General features: G+C 39.1%; 1 protein-coding gene across 5 annotated transcripts in view; it reads left to right on the top strand.

Annotated features, from left to right (window-relative positions):
- The window catches only part of MLXIP (MLX interacting protein), a 54205-nt gene extending 42379 nt beyond the window's left edge, over window positions 1–11826 (top strand). For 3 of the 5 annotated variants that reach the window (XM_075516645.1, XM_075516641.1, XM_075516646.1), the window contains 4 exons: window positions 1340–1467; window positions 2518–2641; window positions 5466–5595; window positions 6288–11826. In XM_075516645.1, coding sequence (XP_075372760.1) covers window positions 1340–1467; window positions 2518–2641; window positions 5466–5595; window positions 6288–6409 — 504 coding nt within the window. In that variant the 3' untranslated portion in view covers window positions 6410–11826. Of the gene's footprint in view, window positions 1–1339; window positions 1468–2517; window positions 2642–2761; window positions 3154–4708; window positions 4799–5465; window positions 5596–6287 lie in introns of those variants that run through there. The other 2 variants (XM_075516643.1, XM_075516642.1) reach the window with 2 other exon arrangements.
- Window positions 11827–12194: the final 368 nt, after the last annotated feature.

Genomic DNA, 12194 nt, shown 5'->3' with positions numbered 1-12194 from the left:
AAGCCAGGTAGATGCTGTTAATATGATGCTGGGCCTGCCTTAATATACCTTGACATTTGGCCTGAGCTAATATACCCACCTATGAGCACAGCTTGTTAGCTTAGGCTTCATGCCATGCTAACCACAGCTGTGCTGCATTTGGTCAGCTGAGAGCATGGCAAAGCAACTGTTGAAACATGTCAGTGAGCCAAAGGAAGAACAAAAAAGTCTAGTGAAATTTCTAAACCTTCCTACACCGATGAGATCTCTACCTCCCAGGAGGAGACAGGAGCCTGGCCAGTTCAGATGATTTTGAAAATCCCCCTAGGACTCTTTACATCTAGTGTCACCCAGCTGCCTTTGAGAATTTGGCCCTGTGCCCACAGCGCTGCAAATATTCTCGGAGCTTTTTTTTTCCCCATCACCTGTTTTTTGTGCATAGATTTACAGAGAAAAAAATTCCCAACTGACTTCTCATTGTCAAATGACTTTGTCCAAATAAAGAACATATTCTGGCTACACTAGTTAACTTAGTTCACTGAGTTGAAATCAAAATAATGGAAACACAGACTTGTCTGCACAACAGAATTCTAAATGTCCTTTAAATACCCATACCTTTTGAAACATGGAAAATATGAAAGTTTATTGTGCAGCATGTAGATTTGTTTACGTAATTTTTATAGTTTTATACATTTAGGCCATAAGTTGATAGAATTTCACTTCCTGATTTGAATAGCCTATTTGAAAGGTAATCAGTTTTGAAAATTCAGATTTAGTAAAATGTCTGATTATTTTTATTTCTCAAGTACAGATCTTTAATTCGTTCCTGAAAACTGAAGAGTATTTTTAAAAAGATCTGTGACATTGTTTCTGTCTCCTTTGGTGATAGCTACACCGTGTTACCTTCTGTTTAATAACTTCAGCTTTCCCAAACTAAATAATCTATATTGTCAACTTCAAACAATGCTTCTAATAGCACTATAAATCTATCAGCAGATGTAGCACATCCTTCAGTACTTAAGTAAGAATTGTAAATATTTTTAAGAGGATAGGTAATGAAATAAAACATTTTAAATTATTAAAATACTTCTTTCAGCAAAGTAGCAAAAATGTAATTTGTGGAGGAAAACAACCACTGCAACCACATTTTTCTGTACTAGTGTGCAAACAGGAGTCAGAGAAATGAAGAGTTTAGTATTATCTTCAGTGTTTCACTCTGCCTATCTGTGTGCTTTTGCACACAGTGAAGGAAACTTAAAGGTGCTGAAGTGCTTTTATAGGTTACAGCAGGTTAGGGGCAAACTCTTCATCTGTCTAGCTTTGTTCCAGAAAGTGAGCTCTATGTTTGTGTTTGGTCTAGATCAGCCATGCAATCACGCTCCAGAAAACAGTAGAATATATCGCTAAACTACAGCAGGAAAGAACACAGATGCAAGAGGAAACCAGGCGCCTTCGGGAAGAAATCGAGGAACTAAACGCTACCATAATGTGAGATTTGGGGAGCTTTCTGTAATGAAGCAGAGCAGCTTGAATGTTGCTTTGGCTAACAACAGGGAATGTTTGCCTCGGATGTCATGCCAAACAACAGACGGGTTATTGAACAGAAGTAGAGTTGCTACCAACTTCCAAACAAAAAGCGTAGTTGCTGTGGGATGGGCATTGGTAGCAAACTGTGGATTTTCAGCAAGCTCTGAGCATGAATGCACAACAGTGGCAGCATCAGAAAAGATGCATTAGGTCAGTTAGAATAATTCTGAGAAGAAGCTAGTGAAGATGTTTCTTTAAAGCTACGCTCACTGGGTGATAAAACACTCTTACTCTTCATGATGGCTTTGCCTCAGTTTTCATTCCTAATGCAGTCAATTTTTATAGGAAAATATGGTTGAGTACATAAGACACAGGACTTGGAATCAAGGAGCTTGCCACTGGCTGAACATAGCTCTGATAAGTCACTTCACCTTCCTGGTGCCTCAGTTTCCTCTGTGGGTTTATGATAGTTACGTACTATTGCAAAGCATGTTGAGAACCCCCGTGTTTTTTCTTCGTTCTACAGGAGTGTTAGGCTTAGGTATTATGTTAGACTTAATCAGCAAATCAAAATCTTTTTCTTTAAAAGTATGATGACATCTGTTTGGTTTTATTTTAAATTGACCTGTTTCTTAAGAATCTCTGTAACATTTTCTTCTGTAACATTGGTCAGGAGTAACTGTAAATTTTTCCTTGACTCCTAATGTGCCTTTTTCTAATTGGATGCCAAAACCTACTTTTTTCTATGTTATACTTTGTTTTCAGTTTTGTTGCTTGTAATAAGAAGTGTGTAGCAGCTTGAGAAATCACTTTGCTGCGTGAGTATAGACAAAATTGATGGGAAAACAGTATGTATTCCTGGCTATAACAATTACATGCTGGGGGGATCATGCACTGGGAAGCCACCTTGGTCAGGGATACTGGGTGTACACACCTTTCTCTTGCTATAATTTAGTCTGGAAGTGTGTCCTTTCTGGTGGGGATTCTGACCTCAGAACATCTTCTTTTCAGTTCTTGCCAACAGCAGCTCCCTGCTACTGGGGTTCCCATAACACGGCAAAGATTTGACCACATGAGGAAGCTGTTTGATGAGTATGTGAGAAGCAGGACCCTGCAGAACTGGAAGTTTTGGATTGTATCCTTTTATATTAACCTGCTGAACCTGAGGTTTGGTACTAATGTATTTAGAGCCAAGAACTCTGGATTCGGATGCTGTGACTTTAAGTCAAGTTATTTAAATAACATATGTCCTCAGTTTTCATTCACATCTGTATGTGGATGTGAATCCTTGCCTTATAGGCTGTCATGAGGCAGAACTTGTTCACCTTAAAGTATGGAAGGTAACTTGAAGGTAAAATGCAATACAAAAGCAAGGTTTTCTTGGTGGGTTATTATACTGCAAGAAATGTTTAATGGATTGTTTCTGTAACTAGCTCTTGTAGTCTTTTGGAAAAACTAACAGAGAATAACAGATTTCGGGGAAAAAAATTATTACAAACAATTACTGAAGCTGTTGCAATGGCAGTTTTAAAAACCTTGCACGTTTATCTTTTTTTTTTAATTTATTTTTCTTTTTTTAGTTTTCCATTTGTCTTTTGTTACAACAGTGAATCACCTTAGTTTCTCTTTCCTTCTCCAGTGCTAGCAGCTGTGCTTGTAAGCGAATGGTAATGCAGGAGATAAAGACGCAAGCTGAATGAAACCAAGTTAGCTGCATTTGTGCTGTGCCCTATAGACTTAACTAGTTTGGATCAAACATTATTAGCTTGAATCAGTTCAGGGATACTGGTAATTAGCGATGAGCAGTAGTGTTAACCTTCCCTTTTCCCATTAAACTTCATATGTTCATATAGCTATTTATTTGGACTTTATATTTTGTATGTCTGTGTTCTCTGCTGGTTGTTTAACTACCTAGATAATATGAGTATATATGCGCATGCATGAAGTACAGCATTTTTAGTACTTTGATATGTGAAAATGCTTTCTTTGGTGTTTCCTGGCTTATGTTGGCCCTAGAAAGACACTCTTCCTTTTAGCATCCTTTTAGGAAACAATTCTTAGCAGGATCTCATGCACTCTCTGATAACTTAGAGCTGGTGCAACTGTGGAGCCTCTGGATTGTACAGTGCTATTAACTCTGGAACAATTTCAAGTGAATTATTAAAATAGAGGTCTTTAAATAACCATTTTCATTGTTATATTAAAAGACAATCCTGCACATGTTTGCTGATTGGATAGTGTGTTTATTTTATGCTGCTCTGAGATGTTAAATAGCTCCAAAATTTGGAAGTGAGGCATTTCTAGAAAGTGGCAGAGGTTATCAGGGATGAAGATGCAATTCTGGCTAGCTGGGTTTTATAGTATTTGGGGAAAGAGGCTTTTGTAGTTGGTGAAAGAGAAGGTTGATAGGCAAAGTAATGTTCCCAAACTTCCCTTTACAAGTCAGGATGTAACTGTGATGGAACAGTTGTTCTAAGAGCTGGATTGAATCCTTGATGCATGCTGACATATTTCAGAATATCTTGCAGTAAAAGCTGACAAGGTCCAGGGGTGAATGCTAATAATAAAAAATCTCCTCCTCATGAAATGACTGTAAGAGAGAGAAGGGCAGTTTCATTACAAATATGAAAATACCATAGTTTCTGTTGCATATAGGAGGGAAATGAGTAATCTGGTCTTGGGCTACTAGAGATAACCCAAGAATAGAATACTCTTGAATATTAGAATATCGATAGAATAATACCCATGTTGTTCTTCCGGTCACTCTGTAAAAGTCTATAAGGGCATGCAAATCCCTTCAAGTATTCTAGGCAATTGTTAGACCTATCTTGATTGTCAGCCACAGTGAGAAAGATGGGGGTGCATGACAATACTGAGATTGGTTTGGGCCACATTCTCACATGCTGCTGACTGTAGCAGAAAATCCCATCTGGAGTAACATGGTAAAACTACAGATTCTGAGCCTTCAGATGAATTTTATCATCCAACCAGCTTCTGAAACAGATTCCAGCTTACAGGTACACTTACTTGGTGAATTATCGTGGCAATGTTATCACAAGCTCATTTGAGTTTAAATATGGTGACCATTCCAGGAGAGCTCATCTGAAAGCCTGGGAGCTGGCTCCAACTGAGGTGTGTGGTGGTGCTCTGTACATTTTAATACACTACAGGCTAAGAATTCTGTCTGCTCCCTTTCTGCCAGGAAGGTTATTGTGAACTCCAGGCCCATCCTTCCAAGCTGTGATGATAGCCAAAAGAAAAGCCTGACAGTCCTCAGCTTGCTACTGTTCTGGTCCACATAGATGCAGATCAGCAAGTCTGGTCCTTGGTGTGGGAATCCTTGCCACACCGTTGATCGTCTCTGAGAATATGCTTGTGTACTTCGAGGTCTTTGTTTAGCTGCAGTAGCAGAGAACTTGAGTGTTTGCTGAAAAATCTGCCTGAGAAACTGGCTGAATACTTGCACTGTTGGCCTGTGCTGGACTCTCTATTGCCAGGCAAGACTCATCCAGGCACCCCACCCTGGATGCATCTGTGGCGTGCTATGGTAAGTGGTGTGGTTACACTAAAGCTTCTGTATCCTTTTGCTAAGAAAGCATCAGTGTTATATGAAAAAGGTGGCAACAAAGAAATTGAACGAATTACATGTATGTAGAAGTCTTAGATACTCATGTGCTTGCAACAGTGCCACAGCGTGCAGTTGGTTTGTAGGAGATCAGGTGAGTTGTATGGGAATTTTGTGAAAAATGAGTATCACTAGGAACTGAGGTTCAATTTTTTCCTTTGTCTTAGTGTTACAGATTTCAAAAAATATTTTTTGAAATATTGCAATCCCTCTAGTAGTTGAAGTCCATTTAGAGGTCCATTGTTTTCTCTGCAGACTGAGCTGTAGTACCCTTTCCCATAGAATGTTTTGAACTCCTCCTTTGTTGTCTCCCTTAACATTTGATGATTTGCAGTTCAGCATTATTATTAAGCCGTTGTTTGAGTCCTTCAATGGGATGGTTTCCACAACAAGCTTTAAGGATCTGAATCAAACTGCAATGGCCTGGTTGGATCAGCACTGTTCTCTTCCTGTTCTGAGGCCAAGTAAGTGAAGTTCTATCCAGCAGTTTTTCCAGATCAAAGGAAGTGAGACCATAATACCATTTCTTGAAAGTCAGAGGATGACAAAGAAAGCACATGATGCTGCATATAACTCCATTTCCTTTTTATTATCTCAGTGGAAAAATAAGAACCTCTTTTGACTGTGAAGACACTTGGTTGCGTGCTTAACACTGAACAGAGAAAAAAACCCAAATTGCTGAATATAGATACCAGAATTTAAACAGTCTCAAGCTGCATTTAAATTTCAAATACTCCACTCTAGTTGGAGTAAGTTTGGCAGTGTGATTTATCTCATTATGAAGGAAGACTTCTGAGATTTGTATTCAGCTTTGGAATGACCTTCTGTTTGGGCATGATTGCTTGATCCTTTTCCCCCTGCAGTTCAGCAAGTACTTACATGTACAGTTATAATTGCTAAGTGGTACTCTCTTCTGTAGAAGAAATAGGTGGTTTTTTAAAAAGTCCTAGATCTCCATTCCTTGTTCCCTGGGCACAGTTCTTGCACATCTCTGTTTATTGCTGTCGCTGTGTGTGGAGGTGTGCATGTTTTGCAGAAGTATTTGCATAATTCTGTCATGCGTAACAGCCTTGCAGTACCTGCATACTATGCTGCATGGGTCTGTTTGCAGTCAGACTAATGGCTTTTCTTGATACTTTTCTGACTTTTTTTATAGTGGTGCTGAACACCCTCCGGCATCTAAGTACAACCACCTCAATTCTGTCAGATCCATCGTGCCTGCCAGAGCAAGCCGCTGAGGCAGTTAACAAGATGAACAAAATGGCTGGCGAAACCTAACAACCAAAGACAATGAGTTGCTTATACAAGGGGTGGAGAACCTGCCAGCCTAGCAGCCTGGCGAGTCTCCTTTCAGTTGGTGCACTTTAGAAAGAATTCTCTCCATCGTGCGAGACATTGTTCAGGGCATTTGGCTCTGCTTTCAGAATATGTGGAAGTACGATGCAACGTTGTCATAACGTTTTGATTCCTCTTCAGTGCTGTGCTGTACTCCGTTAAGTGAGAAACCACCAAGCTCAGGTAAATTTAGCAGGTTTGAGTCCTGCAGGCAGCAATATATCTCCATCAATGCAGCATGCATCTATATGCAACAAACATATTTCTATGAAACACCTTCAAGTACCAAGTTCTCTGAAGGGTAAATCTTGTACACCAAGGAATGTTCTCTTAAAGGGGAAATACACTTTCAATTTCACAAAACAAAATGTGCTTTTTATTTTGTTTTCTGGTATTCAGTTCCATTTGTTTTACTTGAATAGTGAAAATTGTTACACAGGATCATATTAAAAACCAAAGGAGAAGAAAAATCTGTCAATGATGTCAACTCGTGGCAAAAATACTAGAATTAAAATCTCAGGCTGTGTTTTGTGTATTTTTATTTTAATGAGTGTATCATGGCATATGATCAGTTTCAAGACGTGCTTTATTTTTTAGTAAATAAAGTAGCTGATTTTTATTATTTTTCCTGATATAGCCATTGCAAGTGAGTAGCAGGCTGTGCAGTAAGTGCAAGAAAGCAGTTTTAGGTTGCATAGATTCTGCAATTAGGATAGAATTTCATACCCATTTAATCTGTGAACTGTTTTCTTGCACTCTGCAGAGTTCAGCTGCCTTCCTCATAAAATGTGCGCGTATTAAAACACATCCATAGATAAATGTAGTGGCACTTCAGAGACAAGAGTTGAGTTTGTAATGTTAAGAAATCAGCTTTTTTGTTATCTCAGAAACTATATCAAATCACATGGACTTGTAGTCAGTTCTTTGCTTCTTCGTCTTTTTTGCTTGTTCTTTTTGCCTTCTATCTGAAAAACCTGAAGGACTTAGCTAAATTTGGTCTGTATGGGAAGGTTATGTTCAACATGAATTATAAAACTTATAAAAATATGTTTAAAACCCGAAATACTGCATAACATTTTTCTGTGACAGTCTCAGCAAGTACTGTGCTCTGCTGCAGATAAACTTAGTCTCGTTACAGCGGTGATAGTCTGTCCATCGCGAGACAGCACTGGGATATTCATTCCGGCTGATTGCTCATAGTCTGGAATGATCCTATGACCCTTGTAATTCCACTCATTACTTGATTCTGATTCTTAAGAGCTATGCAAACTGTGGGTAATGTTTCCCTTGTAACTCTCCTGAGTAGTTTCCTTCCAGTTTCAAAAGCAGGCTGCCTGGAGGTGATTAGCAGGCTATCACAGTGCTAAAATGAGGAGCAGCTAAAATATTTGGGCATTGCACATGCTTATATGGGGTCAGTAGGTTCTCCTTCGGGGGATGTAGTTTTTCTCTGTGGTGTCCCCAGTCTTCTCCACTTGGTGAGCCACAGTTTAAAAAGAAACATAGGCTTGGGGAGTGGGACTAAGCACGGGGAGTATTTTTCTTTCTTCTTTGTACTGAGATTTTGCAGCTAATGGCTTTCATTGCAGAGTTCGCTTACGTGTGAGCAAGGCTGTAGCAAGAAGAAAGCATGAAAGGTTAACCCCAGGGCCCTCTCCCTGAGCAGAGGTACTGTGATTTGAGGAATTTGGGGGCTGAAAGTGACTGCTGGGGGGGAAAGGAGCTGAAGGGGAAGACAAAATGGCATGATCAAAGTACCAACATGCCTTTCTGTAGCTGTACAGACAAATGAGGAGGTGCTCTTCCCCCCCCCCCCCCCCCCCCCCCCGCTCTGACATATAATTTGAAGTTTGTGGCACATGTGAAAACCTGTGTCCCTGTGACAGAACCAACAAAAATCCAGGCCTCAGCTAAGGAATGGCTTGTTAAAATAGTGTATAAAGGTTGTCATAGTAATTAAATAGTGAGTAGATTTTCTGGGGTGATCCATATCTGGGTCTTTCGTACAAAATGTTGTAATCAATTAAGCAATATTCTTTGGGATGCATCTGGATAAAAAGTGTTGAATAAGTGTAAATTCTTTTTTAAATCAGTGCTTTAAATCATCACATTTTTATCATTGATAGTGAACTTTATTCCAGTAAAGTCATTTAACACTGTGATTAGCTGAGGAGCGTTCTCAAGTTCTTTCTTTGCTGGGCTATCTCATTGAGATGCATAGATATCTACATGCATATTTGCATGTTAAAAATAGGTATCAGGTTTTCTAGAAAGAAATCAGTAGGCAATTGTCCAAGAACATACCCACTTGTGTTTTTGCTGTACTTTGCAGATGAACAGATTCTGTAATGCCTCCCCTGCAGTGTGGTCTCCTGCTTGTCAGGCAGTGATCGTGCTTGATTTTTACCATTACTAGTATCAATGATATTAGAGTTTTGTCTCAACAAGCAAAGTGCACTACAAGCATACTTCAAAGCCCAGGGAAGTCTGACAACTTCTAAGCTTAAATCCTAACATCTCAGATCTCACTGAACCGGATTGGAAGCTGAAAGGGACCTTAAAGGAATAGGAAGGGGTAGTGTGACTGAACTGCTAAAGATTTTGTCCATTAGCAGTTTTTACCTGGATGTGGATGGAAAAACCATCATGCTCATTGCACCATGAACTAGTTACAATTGGAGGGAGAGTGCTTACTTTAATAACTTGTGGTGGAGAAACAAGCTCATGGCACTATTAAAAGACTGCAAATCTTAACATAGTAAAGAGGAAAAAATTAAATCAAAGATTGCTTACTTAGGCAAGAGTGTAGTAGGGAGGGAAGGAAAAGTGAAAAGATACTTCCCACGTAGTGCAATTACCAGAAATGATGTGGCTGCTCTTTGAAGCAGTGATTCAGTGTATTTTTGTCACCCTATTATTGCAAATCAGAGTTCTTTTCTTTTATCAGTCAACCTTGTGAGGGGGATGATTTCACTTCATGTGGAAACACAGGAGGAAAAAGCTATATTATGTCTCACATCTGCACAGTAGAAGTACTGAGGATTGGTTTGAAAAGAGATTGACCACATTATGTATTAATTCCTGCATAGTTTTCCACTTTGGTTTATATTTGAATTCCTTTGTCTGTCTGTCTTACCCATTGAGGAGTCTAAATACTATATTTCTTTAAAAAAAAAAAAAGTTTGGTAACACTTTCTCCCCTAATTTAAGCAGTCTAATTTCCTCAGTGTCACCAAAGCATACTTAAGCAAGCAAAACACACAGTGCCTATACTCCACACAGAATTACAGATGATGCACGTCTGTCTTCAGTGAATTGGTGCTAAACTTTTAGAATCCCCATATAATTGAATACAAGTCATATTTGGTCAAATCCAACATATTTCACTCAGTAAGGGAGTGGCTAGATAAAATATTTATGGCCTGTGATATGCACAAAGTCAAACTGAGATTGTCTAGTGGCTTCTGACCTTGAATTCTATTAATCAGTGTATTGTAGATGGCCCCCACCCCAAACACAAGTTCTGGAGAACTTGTGCATTATCTGATGTAGTTATTAGGCTTGTATGATGCTCCCTGTTAGCAGGAGGAATAAGTGGTTAAAGTCTAGGAGCAAACTAGAATTGAAGAAATTAATGAGTCGTAGGAACCGAGACAAGTGCATGTTTCATATTGACAGTCTCATCTCTGCACGAAACCAAAGGATTCTTAATTAATACCATTTGACCTGATTGGCGTGTTCTTCCATGCTTTTCTACACCCCTCGGGAAGCCTTCCTTGAAGGGAGACTTAATAGAATGTTTCCATCTGTGCCTTAGATCTTGGCATCCTGTATGCATTTGATTTATCTTAAGTCATACATTCTTCCCCCTAATACAGTGCTATGTGGAAAATTCAGTGAATTGACAAAGTGGGGCTTCCCTGGGTTTTAAGAGGATTTTATCTGCGTGGCATTACTGTGTCCCTTTGAAACTGAGGTTGTGAAAAATTGTGTGTATATATGGAAAAAATGGCGTCTTTCTTGCTGACTTTACCATCCTCCCCTCCCATGTACACACGCACATCCGCACACACGTACATACTGTCATACCAGAAGTTTGACAGAAACCTAGTAAATATGCAGATGCTTAAATCTGTAAATCTGGAATGGCTTGAAAAGACAAAGGGCTGTCAAATTGCACTGGAAAATAAGATCCTTTTACTTTGTATCTTCAGGGATTTTTTTACATTCCCTTGAGAGCGTGTGTGTGTGTATACATGTGTGATAGAGGCGAGAGGGGCAGGTAAATTTTCTTTTGTCTGTTTTTAAAGCCCAAAACTCCTGAAGAGCAATTGGAGAGCAGGAGAGGGAAGCTCACTGCAGAAACATTTAGTAAGATAATGCTTTTGTAGTACAAATTATTTGAAAGCTATTTCACTTTCTTTGTTTGTGGAGTGGATAATTCTTGCCTTGATGTTGCCAACTAGAAGATACTGCTGAAAATAGAATGGGTTCTTAACTATTTTGACCTTTTTCTTTCTTTCTGTCTTTTTTTGTTCCTTTCCACCTTTATTGCATGGAAAAACACACAAAATCAAAAGGCTGATGATACCTGGTTTAGGTGCTTTAGGGATTCAGTCATACCAATCTTGGAGGACTACGGACAACTGTTGATGACTTTTAGGAGGTTTTTTGATTAGGTGAGACAACAGGAGCTTTCCTGTTACACCTCCTCAACTTATACACTTGAGTTTCAGAGGAGATAATTTGTTTCGGGGGTTTTTCTTTTATAGGGCCTCAGTATTGTTCCCACAACATCAGTTAAGGCCTCAAGCTTCCTTTTGTTTCATTCTTGGTTGGATTTCATGCTCATTTACTGTGTTAGAGCAGAAGTGGTAGTACCGAATTGTAGATTGATCTGTAAAACTTGATTCAGTTACAAAGAAACACATCTTAGGTATATAATAGAAGGACTTTCTAGCCATTGTGTGAACTGCTTTTATATCTGAACTTTTCCAACATGAATAAGGTTTTGAATCAAAAGATACCAATGTTAGGAGCAAGCCTTTAATTAACAATACAGTGAATAAGTTGCTCTTTTTCTTCTTCTAACCTTGTATTTAAATGTGTTTTAAGTGAATGGAGTTCATTCTTGTTTAAAAAAAAAAAAGACAAAAAAAAAAAAAAAGAAGCTTGGAGGTATGAGGACTTCAGGTTGTGCTCTTGCTTTGGCTAGATTTCCTGTTCTGTTGCATGACACAATTTCTGTTGTGCTGTTGATATGTAGCACTTTTCAGTAGGTCTGTTAAATTGTGCAATGCATTTTTTATATTTACAACGAAAACAATAAAGGTTATTTTTTGGAAGAAACTGGTTGTAATGCCTTTATTTCCTAACTGGATGTGGGGGAAATGGTAAGTGGAATTGTTCCAGGACCAGGACCTGCCATCCTTTTTGCAACTCTGAAAGGTGATGAGGGCTCATTTCCCTATTAGCAATGCTGAAGTTACCCCTTTGGCATCTGTGTGTTTGGCTTTCCCATTGCAAGGCTTATATCCTCTGCTGAGCTTCTGAAGCTTGGCCTCCTTATAAGAAACTCAGTGCCCCTTGGGCCCTTCTTAACTGAAAGAATCAACTCACTCTGATGGGCTTATTTGGAGCCTACAAGTGATTTCCTTTTCTCATGCACTGGCCACCAGGCTGTATTTGCTCTGTGCTGAGTTGTTCCCTGTCTCACGAGAGTAAGTGT

The sequence above is a fragment of the Mycteria americana genome, chromosome 13, assembly GCF_035582795.1.
Source record: "Mycteria americana isolate JAX WOST 10 ecotype Jacksonville Zoo and Gardens chromosome 13, USCA_MyAme_1.0, whole genome shotgun sequence".
NCBI classification, from domain to species: Eukaryota; Metazoa; Chordata; class Aves; order Ciconiiformes; family Ciconiidae; genus Mycteria; species Mycteria americana.
This window is presented reverse-complemented; position numbering and strand designations above follow the sequence as displayed.